Source organism: Patella vulgata, chromosome 3, assembly GCF_932274485.2.
Source record: "Patella vulgata chromosome 3, xgPatVulg1.2, whole genome shotgun sequence".
NCBI classification, from domain to species: Eukaryota; Metazoa; Mollusca; class Gastropoda; family Patellidae; genus Patella; species Patella vulgata.
In genome coordinates, this window is record NC_065881.2 from 13,228,343 (window position 1) to 13,251,098 (window position 22,756).

Genomic DNA, 22,756 nt, shown 5'->3' on the forward strand with positions numbered 1-22,756 from the left:
TTTATGTTTAACATTGGAGAGAGAATTACTAGTCTGAAACCTTTTTATTAATACATAGAGTTGCCTCCCTTTTAGAATATTCCCGATTCAACCGGAAATGACGAAATGGGAATCAACCAACGCAAGCGCAATAGAGTCAAGGTTTGCATCACACACGTGCGGGGAAAGGGCACCTTAGTATTTCTTTTTAAAAAATTCATTGAAACTCAAAATGTTGGCAGCAAAAAACATTACAGGGCAATGCCTGAAGAAAAGCGTGGTTCTAATCCAAGGAAAACAGCTATCAGAATTGCTAAAGGTGAGATAAATATGCAAAAACTTGAATGACTTTGAAGTGATGCGTAAATCGGCTGGGTCGTTATACAACACAAGCAGACACTGATCGACAGCAGCAAGAACTGATGAAATTATTATCGGAAACCGGTTTAGATCATTCACATTTTTTGTCTTTCAAAGATGATTAAAATATTCATTTATTTAATTACCGATGAGATGTATATCTATTTGTTTATTTTTTCATCGGGAAATAGATAAAAAAATTTTTTTTAATGAATTAGACATTCATTTCATCATCGTGCAAAACTACAACTGAACTACGCCAGAGCCCAGACATCACCTGAATCTAGTTTTGTAGTTACATAATTTAAGAACCAAGACATTTACCAATGTAACTAGAAACGTATTCACTACCTCAGTTTAGGCTACTTGTAAAGTGGTCTGGGTTAAAGTGAAATTTTAAAACAGTAGTCGAAATCATAACCTGACTACTGTAGCACGATTTCACCCAAATCCACCCTTATTTCATCTCATAAGACAATAATTTATATCGATATTTGATAATATACCGTTATTTATCCCAAATTGTCATTTTTAGCTTGCAATCATAATGTTTTTGTGTCAAAATCAGAAATGCCCGTCAAAATGAGAGTTCCAGTCAAGTTTGGAAGTTGTATTGTAACCAAATCCACCATGAAACTTAACTCATGTCACAAAAATTTATATCGATATTTGATAATATACTGTTCTTTATACTAAATGGTCAATTTTAATTGAAAATTGTGGCATTTTGTGTCACAATTTCTCTAACTTCTAAGCAAATTTGGAAGTTGTAACAAAGGGACATAACTCATGTATTGCAAGAAATTGCTTGTTTGGAAATTGCATTTTGAAGGACATTTGAAACAAAAACCATATGAATTTAAATTATAAGTGACAATTTGGCATCAAGTAGCAGTGTGATATCAAATATGAATTATTATGATTTGAAATGATGGTGGATTTTGGGTAAATCGTGCTGCTGCCCATACTCTACAAGAAGCAAAACTTAAGATTTTAATTATGTGGTCACATTATTTATTATTTAAATTAGTTCTATACAAACTAAAAACATGATCCTCCACTAATTTCTTCATGGTAATTTTTTTTTTTTTTTTGCTTTACTCAAATTTCTGGGTTGGGTTTTTTTTTTCAGAATCCAGTTTATAAGAATTTACTGGGAGAACATGGATGGGTTCACAAAAGATTCAGGTACAGTAGATAACACTTAAAACCCTAGTGGACTCTTGTCACTTCCACCACCTGAATACTACGGCATTCTGTGAAGTCTGTCATCATTTTCTCACATCAAATACAGCGACATTATACATGAATTACCGAGATGAAGTAAAACTTCTTCTAAAAAAAACAAAACATTACATTTGTTAGATACCCACTGGTGCGCTGTATAATAAAGCATGTGATAATACTTCTGGTATCGAGGCAATTGAGTATTCCGACATATTGTAACGATCACATACAATGTCGGAATTAAGTCAACTGTATATTTGTAAGTTTGAAAAATAGAGCTAAAAAAGGGTGGGTACATGTACTTTTCGCTAATTGGCAAGAAATCAGAATCTACCACTCAATTTTTGGGGGTTTTGGTAACTGAATAATCTAATGCATGCACGTTACATGGGTGAGGTCTGTCATTTGGTAAACTCAACATGGTTTCGATTCACAGCTTGTAAGTGTCAAACCCCATGTGTTTTCTCTGTGTCCTCCGGTTTCCTCCAGCTGCTAAGTTTGCGTTGCATCATACAGTCTGTCATTGAGTTAAGTGGCAGGGTTTCAATTACTGTTTGTATGTGACAAGGAGTATGGTCGTCTGTCCAACCTTGTTGAGTTTTCTCAGAGTCCTCCAGTTTCCTCCAACTGCGAATAGACCCCTATAAAAAAATTATAATAAACCAAATATTAGTTCTGAAGTGACCTAGTTTACGTTGGGTAGGCGTTGATTTCCATTTCTTTCTCGCTCACCACTTATTTTTAAGCCATCGTTAAATAGTCCTACAGGTCCCAAATTATTTAGTCTTCTACTCTTGTACATAATCATCATTGAAAATGATCAGTCTAGAGAAAGAGAAATAGGGGTTAATTTTCACTCAATACAACCAAACCAGATCATTTCGGGACCAGAACATGATTCGATTTTATTTCAATAATTCTATTGCACATAGGGAGGAAGCTGGAGGACCTGGAGAAACCCAACAAGGTTGGACAGGCAACTCTAATCCTTGTCATGTACCAGTGGGTAATCAAAACGACGACACTACAACACACACACCCTCACCACACACACCACTTGCCGTGATAATACTGAACATCGAATGATACAGCCACTGCCTCGACTTGTTTAAAGATTAAAAAAATATATGAATTAATGTTTCTTATTCCAGGTCCGATAAGGTGAAAGGTCATGTGATCGGTATAGATTTGGGTACTACTAACTCCTGTGTGGCTCTCATGGAAGGAAAAACCCCGAAAGTTCTCGAAAACTCAGAAGGTAAGAGATACAACAATTGCTTTGATCGTTAGATACGCATGCATCTTTATTAGCCCAGTCGGAGCAGTATGACATTAAACTTCAATTCTCTAAATATGCTGCTGTTGGTTAGATTTTAACGGTTAGATGACTTATTCAACCAGACCGGATTGTGGGGGGTGGGGCTGGATGACTCAATGGTTAGCACATGCGCACTGTATCATAGTCTGTCATTGAGTCAACTGGCAGGGTTTCTATTCCCCTGTTGTACTTGACAAGGAGTAAGGTCGTCTGTCCAACCTCGTTCGTTTTCTCCGGGTCCTCCGGTTTCCTCCCACTGCTAAAAAGACCCCTACAGGCAAGCGAATTATTGAAATAAAATTGAACCATGTGTTAGTCCCGAAATGACCTAGTTTATGTCAATTGGACATTAAACCCCATTACTCTCTCTCTTCTTGGAGCGACACTGCTAAAAATGAATTTCCCTCATAGCAAATTGTATGACATATGCCCAGTCGGAGCAGAACAGTAGGACATTAAAAACCAATTCATTTCTCTTCTCTTCCAATCAGAGTGTTTCAGATGAACTGGAAAAGACTATTCCAATTCAAGTACAATAATATTGAACTGTTTTTAATATAATGTGTATTATTAACTAATTTCCAACCTCGTGGGTTTTTTTTTCGTTTCCTCCCACATGTAAAGACCCCACACTCTACTGACTGGCTGCTACCTTTGTGGTGTTTTCTCTGAGTCGTCCAGTTTCGACCATCTGTGAAAAGACCCCAACATGCAAGAAAATTTTTTAAATAGAATTCAACCATATTGTAGTTTCGAAATGACCTAGTTTGTGTTGAATGGACATAAAACCCTGTTTCTCCCTTTTTACTAAGTTCAGAAACTTTTTTACTCCAGGAGCAAGAACTACACCTTCAGTAATTGCATTTACAAAAGATGGAGAGCGATTGGCTGGAATGCCAGCCAAACGACAAGCTGTCACTAATGCTGCTAATACTTTCTCCGCTACTAAAAGATTAATTGGTCGTAAATTTACCGATCCAGAAGTACAGAAGGACATGTTAGTATATTTTTATAACTGTTTGTCCGTCAGTCGACCACATTTTCGACCACAGAAACCCTCTATCACATGCCTTCTTCAATATGGCGGTTGATGCAGTTGGACCCCTTTTTATTCTAAAATCCATTGCAAAATCCAGAAATCCACCTGTCTGCATTAGCCCAGGCATTGTGGCAAAGTAGGAAGTTTAACCTCATTTTGTTTCTGAAATCCATGCTAGATTCCCGTCACTCCTAATTGTTAAAGGACACGTTTTTTGTTTTTTTTCAAAAGTGATTAATTTACACTTAAACATGCATTATGCAAGAGCAAAATCTGCTTATTACAAATCTTTCTTTAGGCCTGAAATGTTATCTAAATTATCAATTAGACATTAATTAACTTATCCAGACCATAATAAACTCTCGATGTCAGGGCTAGCCTTCGATGTAGGCTGGATTAGATTCCTATATGCCGCTAACGGCCAAAGATAATTAAATCAGAAAAAGTGGATAATCGAGACTATGCTGTTTATATTAATGATTTTAGTAATGATAACCGAGACTATGCAAAAATTTCACCGGCTTCTTTCTTAGCTCATAGTGGATCAATTTGACTGAAATTTTCAGCAAATTACCTTTACACTATCTAGTTTTTAACTATTATAGCGAGAACTGCCATCTCTTTATCTTATCTCCCATAATGTATCTTTAAGTAAATTTTATATCTGAAATTCCATATATAATGAAGTTCTTGAATTATGTATTTTTAGGAAGAATGTCTCTTATAAAATTGTAAAGGCATCCAACGGAGATGCTTGGTTAGAATCTAATGGTAAAGTTTATTCCCCATCTCAGATTGGGGCTTTTGTTCTTATGAAGATGAAGGAAACTGCAGGTGGGTAAAAGCTTTATTAATTAGGAATAATATACTCTTCAAAAAAAAGTAGGGGATATTAAAATGCATACACCTATTTAGTTTGTGATATGATAAACTTGACTTGCTTTGAGAGTATGTTCACAGATGAAGAACTTATTGCCCCAACAGAACCACTGAGCTGCACTTGCGCCATACACATGGGAGGGATTCATTTTCAAATTTGACACTTCAAGGAAGGGTTGGTGAAAACTACCGCTTGCTGGTTTATCCTATCCATGTTTGCTTACCTATCGGTTCTTGCATAAGATTTACTGTTTAGTGTATCTTTGCTTTAGTGTGTTACATTTAATTTGATCGGGAGACGTGTTTGTCAACGTCAACTGACAACACTGCAAGAATTGGCCGTGGCACTGCGCGAGGAGTGGGTCAGATTGCCCCAAATCGAGATTGGGCGGTTGATAAGGAGCATGCCACAATGAATTGCTGAATGTCTGAGGATTGGTGGAGCAATTACTCATTAAGACAAAAATCAAAAACGCCCATTTTCACTTTTGACAGTGTATCTTTTTGCTAGTGAAATGGGGCCGTCAGATAATCCGCCCATATGAACTGTTCATGTGTAGGCAATTGTCCTGTTATTAACATACACTGGTTATTGTGAGTTATTTGGTGTTAGTAGTAAAGTGTATGTCTATATTTTGTAGTGAGTTATTTGAGTGGTGGTTGTAAAGTGTATATCTATATTTTGACTAATATAAAGTGTCTTGTCTCTATTTTGTAGTGAGTTATCTGGCTAGTAGTAAAAAGTATATGTATATTTTGTAATGAATTATTTGGGTAGTAATATATACTGTATATCTATATTTTTCAGAGAGTTATTTGGGTAGTAATATAAAGAATGCTGTGGTCACTGTTCCAGCTTATTTTAATGATTCACAGAGACAGGTAAGATAATGTACTTCTATTTCCTAATGATTCTCAGAGACAGGTAATAGTGTGCTTTATATTTCCTAATACTAACCTGATAAGGAGTAGGGTCGGCTGACTAACCTCGTGGAATTTCTCTGGGATCTCTGGTTTCCTCCCACTGCAAGCGAATTATTGAAATAAAATTGAACCATTTTTTATTCCCGAAATGACCTAGTTTGTGTTGAGTGGAAGTTAGACCACATTTCTCTCTCTCTCTCCATCCCCTAATACTAACATAATTCATAGTACATTGAGCAACGGGGACTTAGTGAGTAAGATGTTGGCTTGCTGACCTTGAGGTCCTGTGTTCGATCACTGTATATACATATATTGTCTGTGATGAATGCCGAATGTTTTAACAGTGACCAAACTTGTCGTGTAAACTGGCATAACGTCAAACAAAGATTGACAGTTGGAACATTGATATACATGTTTGGTGTATGTCCGTCTCCATTAGCCCAGTCGGTAAAGAGCTGTAGAACGTTCCATCCCCTACCCCACCCCTTTTCAGTTTCAATACTGGAATGAGATACACATTAAGGGGGTGGACAGTAGAAAATTTCAGTTTTTTTAATAATTGAGGTAAAGTCACCATTCTTACACATCTAAGAACACATCCATTGAATATTACAAAAACGGCCGAAAAATTTTCCTGGGGGTACATGTTGCTATGGAAACGGCGGCCATCTTGGATTTCTGCATATAATTTTAGTCATCCAGTTTCTCAGAAACTATTCAACAGAATGTTTTAAAATTAAGCAGAGAGGTTACTGACATGTTCCTTTGTGCAATAGGCAAGTTTCATTACAAAATAATAATTAGAAAGCAAGTTATACACATTTTAATGTTAACTTCAAAATTCTTTCACGTGTCACAGTTGCTATGGCAACAATATATCAGGAACTATTTTGCAGATTTCAATAAAATTCTCCTATTGCACAAAGTTATTATATAGAAAATTATATTCCAAGTTTCAAGAAAATCTGACGATAATTTCCAGAGATATAGCATGACTAAAATTGGTAACTGTAGAAAAAAACTGTTTTGAGAAATCAACAACTGAAGTTGAAGTATTTCAGTAGAACAACTTACGCCGATCTGTTCAATTCATTTATTTAATATTAAAAAACTGACTTTTAATATATATATTTTCTAATGTTTTTCTTATCAATATACAGTATTTTCTTATTTTATTTCTTGTGTGTAAATTTACAACCGAACATTGGCATAGGAATAGATGTTATTCAAAACAACCATAACTATAATAATCACTGACAGCAGGCCTACCTGGTAATGGTATTGCAACCATACCACTACTAGGTCTAGCAGACGAATATTCATCTTCATTTTGTTTATTATGAGTGTCTGTCATACTTATTTAGTCATCTAAACAATTTCAAACGCATTTTATTTGAAAATCTTCAAAAATATTGATAAACAGTGACGTACGGTTCAGCAATATAGCAACCAGGATTGATTTGGGACCTGAGCTTAGTGCGCATGCCTATTGACCTGACCTAGAGGATTGCCCGCTTCTGATTGGACACTTCACCATTGACCTATGTGACCGACCAATCAAATAACGTAATCTTGAAATAACCTCATTAGGTATGCAAATCTTGTTCTTGCTTGCTATTTTTATCTCAATACAGAAGAAAGGTTTCAAGACACCCCCAAAAAACGTCATTTCCTTTCAATAGGGGAAATCCCAAGCTTTCTAACAGTATCCAACATGGCGACAGTTTACCGGTCGGAAGCCAAGTATTTCACGTATGAAATGCCTATTGTTTTTAGATTTATATCAATAGTTTTAGCGGAATTAGGGCAAAATAAAAAAGGGTGGGATCATTCAGAACCAAATTTTGTAGAAATAAAGAAGAATTTTGTGAAAAAAATGACTGGTATGTGTTCCTAGATAGTGTTACTCACAGATAATCATAAAACCTCAAAAACGATTTTATTGTTAAAATTCACCAAATGAAGTGCGAACGACGGCCTTAAGATGACTTTCCATGATCCAGTCAGCTGTTACTTGATAATCAAGACACAGTGTTACGATTGTGGTATATTATATTCTAGTTGTAAAACTGGATGTTAGGAGCTGTGTTAGTTACTGACAACCAGTTGTCAACTGTTTACTGATCCTGCGAGCCAATTGGACGATTTTATTTTTCCTTTTGTTGCATATGGATCTAACAAACTCATTACCAGTGAAATGACTCAACGGGGAAGGTAAATGGCATACAAATTTAGATCTGAAACCGTATGAAGGGGTATGTACTTGAGTTGACTCAGAACGAACAGGGGAGGGAAATCGCACAGCAAGTTGAGATCTGGAACCACAATTTGTGATAGGATCTGAATTAAGGAGGGAAATGGAATAGCAAGTTAGATTGTTACCACACATAGTTTTATGTTCGATGTATTTTGGGCAGGTGCAATAATGTTATTAATATAAAGTAAATGTTATGTTTTGATCAGGTAAATTTGCGGGGCTCGTCCGATATTCTAATTTAAAGATATTTTTATGTTTTCTCAGGCTACTAAAGATGCGGGTCAGATATCCGGGTTAAATGTTTTACGTGTTATAAATGAACCAACAGCTGCTGCCTTGGCGTACGGAATAGACAAATCAGAAGACAAATTGTAAGTTTGGTAACTCTTTATATTTCAATCCTGTTTTATTTAAAGGTACCTCCCCACGTACAAACTTGATTTGATGATATACTTGGACTAAACAAACTAATTAATCCATCAAAAGTTTGCTTCAAATACTTCTCAATACATTGTATTCAAGGGGTAATACCCCTGCTATAAAAATCTATTAAAAAGAGGTCATGTTTGTGTCAAGTAAATTAGCTGAAGCGCTACTTGACAACACACAATAAGCTGGCAGATAACAGTCGGGTCGCCAGTTAATTATACCTTGACAATTTTGACCAGTGCTTGCCCCATGGGTGTTTTTCGGGTAATCCAGTATTTTTCTAGTGAGATTGGGTGTCTATACTTTCCATATATACCAAATTTGACATACTTTTATTGGAAATAACCACCGGATAAATACTTTTCGCGGAAAGTGTCTATAAATGTTTGATTCAACCTTGTAACACGTCTATAATTTTCATCGATATGTCTACTGCCGTCCCCCCTTGTCAGTGATTCAGGACGGAGGGCCTGACAAGGACAGCTGTCTAGTCCTTCGGATGAGACGGAAAACCGAGGTCCCGTGTATACATTAGAATGCACATAAAAAGATCGCTTGGCAGTTGGAATTCGACAATAGTAGGGGATAGTGCCGCTGCCCGGGCAAAATTTCCCTCATAGCACACTGTATGGCGTATGCCCGTCTTCATTAGCCCAGCATAGGAGCAGACCAGTAGGACGTTAAACCCCATTTCATTTCTACTGCCGTCCATGATCCAGTCAGCTGTTACTTGATAATCAAGACACAGTGTTACGATTGTGGTATATTATATTCTAGTTGTGAGACTGGATGTTAGGGTCTGTATTAGTTTCTGACATCCAGTTGTCAACTGTTTTACTGATCCTGAGAGTTAATTGGATGATTTTATTTGTCCTTTTATAGTTTATGGATCGGACACTCTCTCTCTCTCTGACACTCTATCTCTGACACTCTGTTCAGAGCCCTCTGTAACACACTTTCTCCCTCTTCGGAACCCTCTCTCTCTCTCTCCCCGGTTGTAAGTGACAAGGAGTAGGGTCGCCTGTCCAACCTCGTGGGTTTTCTCCGGGTCCTCCGGTTTCCTCCCACAGCTAAAGACCCCTACATGTACGCGCAAGCGAATTATTGAAATAAAATTAAACCATATGTTAGTCCCGAAATGACCTAGTTTGTGTCGAGTGTTAAACCTCATCTCTCTCTCTCTTTCTCTGAGACTCTTCAGAAATCTCTTGACACTATCTTTCCTTTCCGATTACTCTCTAGAATTGGTGATCTTAAATCTATGGTGTTATATGGATCAGACACTCTATCTCAGACACTCTGTTCAGAGCCCTCTGTTACACACTATTTCTCCCTTTTCGGAACCCTCTCTCTCTCTATGAAACTCCCCGGTTGTACGTGGCAAGGAGTAGGGTCGCCTGTCCAAACTCGTGGGTTTTCTCTGGGTCCTCCGGTTTCTCCCACTGCTAAAAGACCCCTACGCGCAAGCGAATTATGTAAATAAAATTAAACCATGTGTTAAGTCCCGAAATGACCTGGTTTGTGTCGAGTGGACGTTAAACCCCATTTCTCTCTCTCTCTCTCTCTCTCTCTCTATGAAACTTTCTCTTCAGAACCCTCTCTGACACTCTGTCTCTCCTTCTTCCTGATTACTCTCTAGATTTGAAGATCTAGGGTATTATATGATTAAATAAATCTATTTGTATATTATTTTTTTTTAGAATAGCTGTGTATGATTTAGGTGGCGGTACTTTTGATATTTCTATACTTGAGATACAGAAAGGTGTATTTGAAGTCAAATCGACCAATGGTGACACTTTCCTTGGTGGTGAAGATTTCGATAATTTATTGGTTAATTACTTGTCTGCAGAGTTTAAACGAGATGTAAGTGCTTTAAAAAAAAATTGAATAACACATAGCAAGTCGATTCAAATCTCTTATCGTCAGTTGTTATATAACCCGCATTCTGGATGATGTAAGGGGTTAGCCAACTGTTACGGCGAGTTTTTGATGTGAGGTGCATGGAACTGTGGGTAACCCACTAACATCAACACGGATTGGTTAATCAAATGTCTGACATCACCGGGTCAAGTCACACGTATGACTTCTGACCTTACTTCCACAACAACAGATATCAGATCTTCATGTAGTAAAGTCCATCGAAAGTATAACAAAAAAGGAAATGAAATATAATCATAGGTTCAAAAGCCACTCGTATGACCTCTGACGCGACCTTCCACAACAACCAGCCAGATCTTCATGTAGTAAAGTCCATCGAAAGTATAACAAAAAAGGAAATGAAATATAATCATAGGTTCAAAAGCCACTCGTATGACCTCTGACGCGACCTTCCACAACAACCAGCCAGATCTTCATGTAGTAGAGGCCATCGAAAGTATAATGTAGATCTGTATTTTAATCAGATTGAAATATTTGAGGAGGTCAGAAAGATAAGGCACGGTCACAGGATTCAAGTATAGTAATATTTTGTAATGTATTGATGTATAATATGTTTTACAGCAAGGACTTGACGTATCAAAAGACAGTATGGCCATGCAGAGATTACGTGAAGCTGCAGAAAAAGCTAAAATAGAACTTTCATCATCGCTACAGGTAGGTTGGGTTATTTCATAAAACTGCAGGACAGAGAGCCTAGCAAGGAACAATGTATAGGTGTTCAGATGGGATGAAAAATCAGGGTCCTGTGTACACATGGACGTGCATGTTAAAGATCCTTCGCCAGTAGGAATTCTATATAGGAGTAGGATATGTCACTGTCCAGGCAAAATTTCCCTCATAGCACACTGTATGAAATATGATCGTTTTCATTAGCTCAATCACAGCAGGGCCCTTATTCACGAAAACTTAAACTAAGATAAAATCGAAATTTTAAGAAATACTGCAACTTCATTGGATATATGCAAATTGATTTTACTGGTCAGCCAATCGAATTGCAGTATTTCTTAAAATTTCGATTTTATCTTAGTTTAAGTTTTCGTGAATAAGGGCCCAGAACAGTAGGGTGTTAAACCCCATTTCATTTAACATCTTATATATTTCCACATAAAGTTTTTGCGGATAAGTAATCTGGAAATTTTCTAAAGACCAGATATTTTTCTGCAGTCCATGATCTAGTCAGCTGTGATACTTGATAATCAAGACATAGTGTTACGATTGTGGTATATTATATTCTAGTTGTAAGACTGGATGTTAGGGACTGTATTAGTTCCTGACATCCAGTTGTCAACTGTTTTACTGATCCTGAGAGTTAATTGGATGATTTTATTTGTCCTTTTATAGTTTATGGATCGGACACTCTCACTTCTCACTTAATCAGTAGCACATGACAGGGGACCTGACCAGGAACAATGTATAGTTGTATGGATGGGACAAAAAAAAAGAGATTCTGTGTATGCATTTGGGTGCACGTAAAAGAATCCTTTACAGTTGGAATTCGAAATGAGAGTAGACAAAATTCCCTCATCACTCTGCATGACAGTGTTGGTGCAGAAAAATAGGCCATTAAACCCTTATTTCATTTCTCTCTCTCCATCTCAAGAGAGGGGGATTGGATGGCCGAATGATTAGTGTGTGCGCGCTGTATCATAAAGTCTGTCATTGAGTAAACTGGCGGGGTTCCGATTCCCAGGATTTATGTGACAAGGAGTCTGGTCGCTTGAACCTCATGGGTTTTCTTCGGGTCCTCAGGTTTCCTCCCACTGCTAAAGATCCCTACGCGCAACCGAATTATTGAAATAAAAAGATTAAACCATATTTTAGTCCCGAAATGACCTAGTTTGTGTCCAGTGGAGGTTAAACCCCATTTCTCTCTCAACGAGAGTTGAATGAGATGTTTGTATAATAATGAACTTTTTTTTTTTTATCCAGACTGATATTAACCTACCTTATCTTACCATGGATGCCAGCGGACCAAAACACATGAATTTAAAACTTTCTCGTTCAAAATTTGAATCTTTAGTGGATAGTTTAATAAAGAGAACGGTTGGACCGTGTCAGAAAGCGTTACAAGATGCAGAAGTCAAGAAGTCTGATATCGGAGAAGTTATATTAGTTGGTGGCATGACCAGAATGCCAAAGGTACGGTTACAAGATTGTATATTTGAATGAGGAAACTTTCATTTTATCACGGCACACATTGGCCGAGAAAGTTTATCAGGATTTTCCAACCTGGTTTCCCCTTGATAGAGGTGCAGGACGAAGGGCCTGGCAAGGACAGCTTTCAGTCATTCGAATTGGACAAAAAAACAAGGCCCCATGTATACATTGGTGTGCTTGTAAAAGAACCCCTGGTAATTTGATTTCAGTATAAGAGTAGGCCGTAGTGACTGCCTGGGCAAAATTTTCTCTCATAGCACACTGTATAGCATATGCTTGCGGGGGGGTTGGATGGCTGAATGGTTAGCGTGCGCGCGCTGTATCATAAAGTCTGTCATTGAGTCGACTGGCGTGGTTTCGAATCCCCGGTTGTACGTGGCAAGGAGTAGGGTCGCCTGTCCAACCTCGTGGGTTTTCTCCGGGTCCTCCGGTTTCCTCCCACTGCTAAAGACCCCTACGCGCAAGCGAATTATGTAAATAAAATTAAACCATATGTTAGTCCTGAAATGACCTGGTTTGTGTCGAGTGGACGTTAAACCCCATTTCTCTCTCTCTCTCTAGCATATGCTTGCCTTCATTAGCCCAGTAGAAGAACAGTGTTCAGTTTAGCATGACAAAGAGAATACATCAAATTGTATTAATGTGTTTGTACAGTTTCTTCCTACTGTTAAGAATAGAATATATAATTTATCATTAGTTGTAACCTGACAATCATCAGTACATGTCAACCCATATAATTCTCTAGAAGTCTCATGTTCTGTGAATTGTTGATTTGGCAATGTTTGTCCTCACATATCTGGATTAAAAGTGGATAGTGTAAAGGATACCAAACAGTTATGTTCTCTGCTACGGAACACAAGGCAGGATCAACACTATACACAAAAAAATGGAGACTTGAACGGTGTCATTTCAATCCTGAAAGATTAACTGTCCAGTCCTAATTGTAATATTTTACTGAAAGATTAATTGTCCAGCTTTATTTGTAATACTGAAAGATTTATTGTCCAGTCTTAATCGTGCTATGTTATATTTTCAGGTTCAATCAACAGTACAAGATTTGTTTGGTCGTCAACCGAGTAAGTCGGTCAATCCAGATGAAGCTGTTGCTATTGGTGCTGCTATTCAGGTGAATTTAACATTAAATCATTAGTTCAAGTAATTCTTTATCATTATCATCATCTTGAATCTTAACTTTCTCCTGAAGCAATCAACGTGTCCGTTCCATATGCAATCAGGTGGTTGTTGAAAGGGGAGGGGTCTGGAATTTCAACTAAAATGTTCATTGCTACGATAAAAATCTATGCCACATTAAGTAATTAATCAAGGTAGATGTATAGACGGTATCACAAGGTAAATACGTGCATCACTTGATTACTAAATCAATCCAACGATAATCGGGTTGCGTAGTAGATATACACTCAGTACACTATTTTAATTTTGGAATTTTGAATATTATTCCCCATGTCTTGATGTTCAATTGGGCATATTCCTGGTTGGAAAATTTAAGACATTTGGAAAATAGCGTTGGACATGTCCGGAATATACGGGCAAAATCCCATCACTGCTTCCAAGACTTGATGTCCGATTGGGCATATTCCTGGTTAGACACTTTAGGACATTTGGAAAATAGCGTTGGACATGTCCGGGATATACGGGCAAAATTCCCTCACTGCTTCCAACACTCATATCAAAATAAAGTAATTTGAATGAAATTGTCAGAATATTCATTTTTCATTATCTATTTTTAAACTACTAAAGCAAGAACGGCCAACTATTTATCTAAATTTTAAATAATGTTTTGTGTTTATTCGTGTAGGGAGGTGTTTTAGCTGGAGATGTAACAGATGTATTATTATTGGATGTTACACCACTATCTCTGGGTATTGAAACATTGGGTGGTGTCTTCACTAAACTTATCAAACGTAACACCACTATTCCTACCAAAAAAAGTCAGGTTAGTAATTAAACAAGTACGATAGTATTACATGGACCAGGAACGGACGGTGACATCGTCGGCATCTTAGAATTAAAGTCCTGCCCACGCTGCAAAATTGTCCAAGTCTACCAAGTTACATGTCGATCGTGGATCCTTTGGCCTTATGTCGAACATTTTCTCCCACATGTAGAACAAGAGGAGACTGGTCACGTATTCTTTTGATTGCTTGTCCTCTTGGGGTTGTGGGGGGGATTGGATGGCTGAATGGTTAGCACGTGCTAGCTGTATTGTAAGGTCTATTATTAACTCAACTGGCATGGTTTCGAATCCCCTGTTGTACGTGACCAGGAGTAGGGTTGCCTGTCCAACCTCATGGGTTTTCTCCAGGTGTTCCGGTTTTCTCCCACTGCTAAAAACCCGTACGTGCAAGCAAATTATTGAAATAAAATTGAACCATGTGTTAGTCTTAAAATGACCTAGTTTGCGTCGAGTAGACGTTAAAACCCATTCCTCTCTTTGGGTTGTAGTTATGTCTGTGATTATGTATCTTAGAATAGATTATCCCACTGTTGTGAAATTATCTGATTCTTTGTTAACACGTCTCCGACCGTAGAGAGGAACAGCATCTTGTCGGTCGAGTCTGATTAAGATGCAGTCATGCAAAGAAAAGATTTTACTGTTGAATTTTGTTTAAGGGTAGGCATAAACTTCCCTCACGGCACCCATTTGGTGCAGAAAACCACTTTTTATTCTTCCAAGTAAAGATAGCATGTAATCTAATAAACGAATATATTTATCTTTTTTCTTGTTCTAGATATTTTCTACTGCCGCTGATGGGCAGACACAGGTAGAGATTAAAGTTAGTCAGGGTGAACGTGAAATGGCCAATGATAATAAACTCCTCGGACAGTTCTCATTGGTAAGTTGAAAAATATAAAAAAATAAAGAGGTGCAAATTTTAGGAATGAGAATAAAACAAAGTGAAACATTATGAAGTGTGGAAAATTAAAACATGGCAATAAATAGGAGTAGTGCACAATATAAAAATCATTTTAACTCACCAAAAATCATCCATTTTGTAATCATGTCCAGTTTAAAGATGACCATTCAATTTTAATAATGGAACATCCAATTTGCAAGCGTTTAATTTCTCGATCACTGTTAAAAAAAATAACACAATTATTGATGTATAGTGATTAATTTTTGAACAGTGATCAGATAAATATTTGTAAATTGTTCACTCATTATCGAAATTGAATGGTCGGTCTGAAACAGGGACACAAATTAGATTATTTTTGCCGATTTGAAATAATTTTTGCAAATTTTCAAACTAAGTTTTAATATTAAATGAATGTTAAATGAATTAATGCTAGATTCACAAGATTAAATGTAAACTGGGTAAAGACATCTAGGTGGAAGCAAATTATTGAAATAACATTTCTACTGTATGTTAGTCCTGAAATGACCTAGTTTGTGCCAAGTGGATGTTAAACCCTATTTGTCAGCAATCGCTGAATGTATGTTATCATGACTGGAAGTTAGCTTTACAACAATCCGACGTGATTTCCCCTTGTCAGTGGTGCAGAGCAGAGGTCCTAACAAGGGAAGCTGTCTAGTCCTTCTGGATGGCACGAAAAACTGAGTTCTCGTGTATACATTGGCATGCATGTAAAAGATCCCTTGGCAGTTGGAATTTGATATAAGAGTAGGCCATAGTGCCGCTGCCCAGGTAAAATTTCCCTCTTAGTACACTGTATGTCATATGCATTAGCCCAGTTGGAGCAGAACAGTAGGACGTTAAACCTCATTTCATTTCATTTTTGCTTTACAAGATCACATTCTACTAGCAATTTTCCATCTAATCTTCAGTTGTCACTGAGTGTAGAAATATTATTGTATGCAAATTTTATTTCACTGACATAGAATGTGCTTAAGATATATTTATTTTTGCCAGGTTGGAATTCCTCCAGCACCACGAGGTGTACCTCAGGTAGAAGTAACGTTTGATATTGATGCTAATGGAATCGTCAACGTATCGGCTAGAGATAAGGGTACAGGAAGGGAACAACAAAGTAAGTATAATTATAGCCTTTGATGAAATGCTAAATGAATCCTATCAAAAATATGGAGGAATGCTAAATGACCTCCATCAAAAAAGTGGTGAAATGCTAAATGACCTCCATCAAAAATATGATGAAATGCTAAATGTCCATCAAAAATATGATGGAATGCTAAATGACCTCCATCTAAATATGGAGAAATGCTAAATGTCCTCTTACCAAAGTATGGTGAAATGCTAAATGACCTCCATCAAAAATATGATGAAATGCTAAATGACCTCCATAAAAAATGTGGTTAAATGATCAAAAATATGAAATGCTGAATGACCTCCATCAAAAATATGATGAAATGCTAAATGACCTTCATCTAAAGTATGGAGAAATTCTAAATGACCTTCATCTAAAATATCAAGAAATGCTAAATAACCTCCATGAAAAAAATGATGGAATGCTAAATGACCTCCATGAAAAAAATGATGGAATGCTAAATGACCTCCATCAAAAAAAATAAGTGAAATGCTAAATGGCCTCCCATCAAAAACATGAAATGCTGCAGAAGTCATTTAACATACAGGACAGAAACAACACAGTAAGGGTTATTATAACCTTAATGACATATGGTGAATAATCTGTTAAGATCTTGTCAGTGATGCACGATGGAGGGCCTGACGAGCACAGCTGTCTAGTCGTTTGGTTGGACAAAAAACCAAGGTCCTGTGTATACATGGGTGTGCATGTAAAAGATCCCTTCGAATTTGATTTAAGAGTAGGCCAAAGTGCCACTGCCCGGTCAAAATTCCCCTCATAGCACACTGTGTGGCGTATGCCCGTCTTCATTAGCCCAGTCGGAGCAGAACAGTAGGACGTTAAACCACATTTCATTTCTGTCAAGATCTAGTAAAATGCTAATTGACTTCTGTCAACGATACAGTGAAGTGCTACAAGACTTCTGTCAAAAATATTTTAAAATGCTACATGACCTTTCAAAAAATTGTGGTGAGGATTAATTTAAAGTGACAATATTAAGATGAAACGGTATTTAGATATTTGTATTTGAATCAGATTTACTATAATTTCTGTTTTTGTTTATTAGTTGTAATCCAGTCATCTGGAGGTTTATCTAAGGAAGAAATTGAAAACATGGTGAAAAATGCTGAAGCACACGCAGAAGAAGACAGACGAAAGAAGGCAAGTTAATTCAGACTATATTTAGAAATTTAATTCTAATGCTATATTGTTTGTGGTATTTCAATTCCCTGGATAGCGTGCATGTAAACGAAACTTTGATATTTTAGATTCAAAGAAGAATAAACAGAAGCGTCGCTGCCTGGCCAAAATTCACCTCCCTAACATTATGCACTTGACTATATGAAAAATTAACTGTATTTTCGGCTAAAAAAAAAAAAATACATAAAATTCTGAATTGTTGACAAGTTTTAGATGATGTTTTTGTGTTAAAAAGTTGAGTCTAAGTACAAATTGGAAGTAAAGTCACATAAATTGAGATCCACCTGTATTTGATAAGACATCAAGTTGCGTTCTTATCAAAGTTTAGTTGATGGTTTTGTGTTAGAATGTCTCAAATGAAACTAAACCTACAGCAACTGAATAATTGAGATTTCACCCGTGTAGAGATTGGCATGCACGAAATAATAAAAAAAAAAACAAAAAAAAAAAACTTGACAGTTGAAAATTTAAGAAGGGAAGGCTGCTCTCCTGGTGATATTCACCCATCTCACATTGGACATAACAATTGAAATATAAAAATCAACCCACGTTTTGCCTTAAGTTATATTTAATGAAATTATATAAGTTATATTTAATGATATTATATAAATTTTTTAGGATGTTATTGAAGCAGTGAATCAAGCTGATAGTATCATACACGACACAGAAAGTAAAATGGAGGAATTTAAAGATCAACTCCCCAAGGAAGAGGTAAATTGTTCACATTTTTCAAACAAAATATAATTTTTCTTGGCTTAATCCACTCTATAATGTACTCAAATTTAATATTTAGCATTTAATGATGATAAAAATAAATCCAAATATTAACTGAAGAGTCCAGGGGAAGAACGATCTAAGTCACATTTTTGTCTTTTCGCTTAAAGGGTAAAACAGTCTTTTGGATGAGACTGCTTGACGCAAACAGAACAACGCATGGGTTTAATTATAACTTCAAAATGATGTTTAACATGAATCATAATTACCAGTACAACAACTGACTTCCACTTTTCAGCCAAATTAAGGTCAAATAAAGGGTATGATGGACGTATTTGTCAGGGAGACCATTTCAGAAGGGCCTTGGTTCGATGTGACTCTGATCGTTTTTACCTGAAATTGATTGATCCACAGAAAGCTTATACAATTTGCTACCAGATGGCGCCATTAACTGGAGTAGAAAAAGTGACTTAGAAATTCTTCCCCAGGGCTCTTCAACTGTTGATAATCTCCTGGCTTTGATTCAATTGAATAAAAAAACGAGACCAATCGAGATATTTTATTCAACATTGGCTGATTTCCGAGGATGCCAAATGTTTAGTCACTGAGTCAGCTAGCGTGGTTTTGATTCCCAGGTTGTATGTGCGCCGTTGTATCATAAGGTCCGTCATTGAGTCAACTGGCGTGATTTCGATGGCCGAATGGTTAGCACGTCCGCACTGTATCATAAGGTCTATCATTAACTCAACCGGCATGGTTTCGAATCCCCTGTTGTACGTGACCAGGAGTAGGGTTGCCTGTCCAACCACATGGGTTTTCTCCAGGTGTTCCGGTTTTCTCCCACAGCTAAAAACCCGTACGTGCAAGCAAATTATTGAAATAAAATTGAATCATATATGTTAGTCCTGAAATGACCTAGTTTGTGTGGAGTGGACGTTAAACGCCATTTTCATTTCTTGATATATCTAGTTGGGAGCCATGGTGGTTTAGTGGGTAGGACCTGGAGGTTGGGTGTTCGATCCCTGCAGTGACCGAGAAAGTTCTTCAGGGTTTTCTTGCATGGGGTCCCCCTTTGTCAGTGATACAGGAAGGAGAGCCTGATAAGGACAGCTGTCTAGTCGTACAGATGGGAAGAAAAACTGAGGTCCTGTGTATACATTTGCATACACGTAAAAGATCCCTTGGCAGTTGGAATTCAATGTAAGAGTAGGTCAAAGTGCCGCTGCTCGGGCAAAATTTCCCTCATAGTACACTGTATGGCGTTTGCACGTCTTCATAGCCAAGTCGAAGCAGAACAGTAGGACGTTAAACCTCATTTCATTTTATTTTATTTATTTATATTTACAGTGTGATAGTATTAAAGAAAAGATTACTAAAGTTCGAACACTTCTAGAAAATAAAGATAACGAAACCATTGAAAATATTAAAGAAGGAACAAACGACTTACAACAGTCTTCACTTAAACTGTTTGAAATGGCTTATAAGAAGGTAAGCAAGAAATAAAATAGAGTTGAGGGGGGTATTCTTTTGTTTCAAATTAGCAAAACTATCTTTAAGTGATGCATCATTAAGCAATTTGTTGTCGGTAATCCAGTTAAACATAGGTTTTCTTGGTGCTGTCCAGGTTTTGGCCAGGAAAGTTCCACTGAATTTTCCAGTCTGGTTTTTCCCTTTTCATTTGTAGCGAACAGAATGCCAGACAATGTAACACAGCAAGTTGTTCATGTTGGATGAGAGTTCGCATGCACATAAAATCTTGAACAACTATATAGGCAATACGTTCGATGTTCTACCTGGGCTCTCGGGGGTGTTGGATGGCTGAATGGTTAGCACGCACGCGCTGTATCATACGGTCTGTCATTGAGTCAACTGGCGGGGTTTCGATTCCCTGGTTGTACGTGACAAGGAGTAGGGCCGCCTGTCCAACCTCGTGGGTTTTCTCCGGGTCCTCCGGTTTCCTCCCAGCACTAAAGACCCCTACGCGCAAGCGAATTATAGAAATAAAATTAAAAACCATACGTTAGTCCCGAAATGACCTAGTTTGTGTCGAGTGGACGTTGAACCCCATTTCTCTCTCTCTCTCTCTCTCTACCTGGGCTCTAAGTGTTATAGCCAGTATTTTTTTGACATTCATTGTGGGGTGGGATTGTGGATGGCGCCTTAGATTTGGAACTGCCCCGCACTATTCACAGCTTCTATATCCACTACTGCCTGAACAGCGACCATTCAATGAAAAATAGACACACCCCTACTTCATTTCTATCTACATTCATTTGAAATTTTATTTCCATTTATTTAAGATGGCTTCTGAACGTGAATCACAGGGTGGCAGTAGTTCACAAAATACAGAAAGTTCCGACAGTTCGTCTACTGATGAAGCAAAAACCGATGAGGAGGCTAAGAAGAAAGAAGATAAAAATTAAATTCTGTTCATTGACTCATTGTTCATCATGTGACCAGAAATTGCCATATATGGAAGTTGTGACTTGATCATGTGATTTAGTCATGTGATGTGTGTTTCTATAAATAGACTGAAAGGTGTCATGTGATATCATATTGTAATATATATATTATTAAATGTGTTTAATATTTGTATTATATGTCCACAACCAACCACGCTAGTTTGAATAATAGTAATTTTGTGATTTTTGTTGACTGGAATTTCATATTAGTGTGTATGTATGCCCTGATTCTACAGACTTGGTGATCCATGCCTGATTCTGAATATTCAGTGAACAGTATGCAGAAACATCCTATCCAGGCAAATTTCTCTCATAGCACACTCTATGGTATCTGTCCATCTTTATTAGCCTGGTTGGTGCAAAAAAGTAAGATGTTAAACCCCATTTCATTTCTCTTCAGAGTCTTGTGTACGTCTTCCAGCTCATTTAGATAATTAATGATATGTTACTGTCAGTAATACTGTATCGAAATTGACCAAGTGTGAATTTAAGAAATAATTAACATGGGTAAATATAAAGACCATTGTTTAGTTAGTGACAGCAATACTGTATAGAGGCGATGTGAATAGAGAATAATGAACAATTGTGGAATTATGTCAGTAGTTTGAAGTTATTGCATGTTCTGATAGATTGTACTAGATTCCAATTTACTTGTAGGTAAGGCCACGCTAAAAAAAATACCTGTGTTTAGGGTCGGTCCCAAAACCTTTAATTTTTTTTTTTTTCTTAAGTTTGTATTATCTGTTTCCTAGCATTTCTAGCTTAATTATTGAGAAACTACGCCAAAGCGTAGGGAAATGAGAGAAAAAAGTGCAGGGTTGATTTTGGGCTTTGGCTAAAACAAATGAGGTTGGTCAGGTAACCGTATGTAAATACAGGTATTTTTTGTATTTTGGCCTAATTAATATATACATAATATACATGTTTGTGTGAGATTTGTAAGACTGGATTTCATTGGTTGCGTGGTCATGTAGTGATAAATTTAAAATTGTTGAAAGTAATGATTTTTAATAACCATGAACTTTGCATTTATATGAAGCATATCCATTATCACTTTGTATCTATGACCATTTATTTAAACAGAGACTTTATTTATTCATAGACTAGAAGATGCCTTATGTAAGATTTAGATAAAAAGCTAATTGTTTTTGCTATAGTCACTCAACAATGGATAATAAAAAATTAATGTATTGAAAATTTCAGTCAAATTACTTTTTGTTTTGAGAGAAGTTATGAGTGTTTGAAGTTTTAACAATATAGTCTTTATTGTCAAGTACAATTGTTACGTTAATAAACAAAGTTTTGATTTTCCTTTTTGATATTTAATAGCAAATTGTGTTTAAACATGTTGAGGCCAAAAGAAAAAACTGTAACAGGTAGAATTAAATCTTACATAATGCATCTTTAATCAGTGTTAGATTATTGAGTTAAAGTAATTAACTAGATAAACCTAGTGAAAAGTGGTAAGTAAACTCTAACTTTTGAATGCCTTGTACCTCTATGCTCAAAACAAGGGAGGCAACCCAAAAATGAAAAATAGAGCATTCTATTAATCCAATGCAAGGTTAAAGTTTTTGGCATTAGATATTGTGCTTTTACCTTGTATTCAATTACCATTTGTTTACAAAAATTGATTTTCAAAATTTTTAAATTTATTCAAATGAAGTCTCTAGTTCATTTGATACTCTTTTTCACCAGAATTTTTTTTCTTATGACGTGAAATCAAACAAAAGACAATGTACATCCACAGGAGTAAAGATAATTAATGTAAATTTAGTTGAGTGTTTAGTTATAAAGTATTTTATGAAGACTTTGTAGATAATATTTTGTGGAGAAATCATTTGTTATAT

At 36.6% G+C, this 22,756-nt stretch overlaps 1 protein-coding gene across 1 annotated transcript; it reads left to right on the top strand.

The window, feature by feature from the left end:
• Window positions 1-113: 113 nt before the first annotated feature.
• LOC126816163 (stress-70 protein, mitochondrial) lies at window positions 114-22,682 on the top strand. Its single transcript, XM_050542407.1, has 18 exons — window positions 114-298; window positions 1,472-1,527; window positions 2,718-2,824; window positions 3,719-3,881; window positions 4,633-4,757; window positions 5,611-5,684; window positions 8,248-8,354; window positions 10,113-10,275; window positions 10,912-11,004; window positions 12,280-12,489; window positions 13,544-13,633; window positions 14,324-14,461; window positions 15,258-15,362; window positions 16,398-16,515; window positions 17,597-17,691; window positions 18,349-18,441; window positions 19,792-19,932; window positions 20,745-22,682. The coding sequence occupies exons 1-18, from the start codon at window positions 212-214 to the stop codon at window positions 20,865-20,867; spliced, it is 2,088 nt and encodes a 695-aa protein (XP_050398364.1). The 5' UTR covers window positions 114-211; the 3' UTR covers window positions 20,868-22,682.
• The last annotated feature ends 74 nt before the right edge of the window (window positions 22,683-22,756 follow it).

Bases quoted from the DNA above. Each gene is read 5' to 3' on its own strand.
- LOC126816163 (XM_050542407.1), top strand. From the start codon at position 212: ATGTTGGCAGCAAAAAACATTACAGGGCAATGCCTGAAGAAAAGCGTG. The intron at 16,516-17,596 runs GTAAGTATAATT...TTTGTTTATTAG, and splicing joins TACAGGAAGGGAACAACAAA to TTGTAATCCAGTCATCTGGA. The intron at 17,692-18,348 runs GCAAGTTAATTC...TAAATTTTTTAG, and splicing joins AAGAAGACAGACGAAAGAAG to GATGTTATTGAAGCAGTGAA.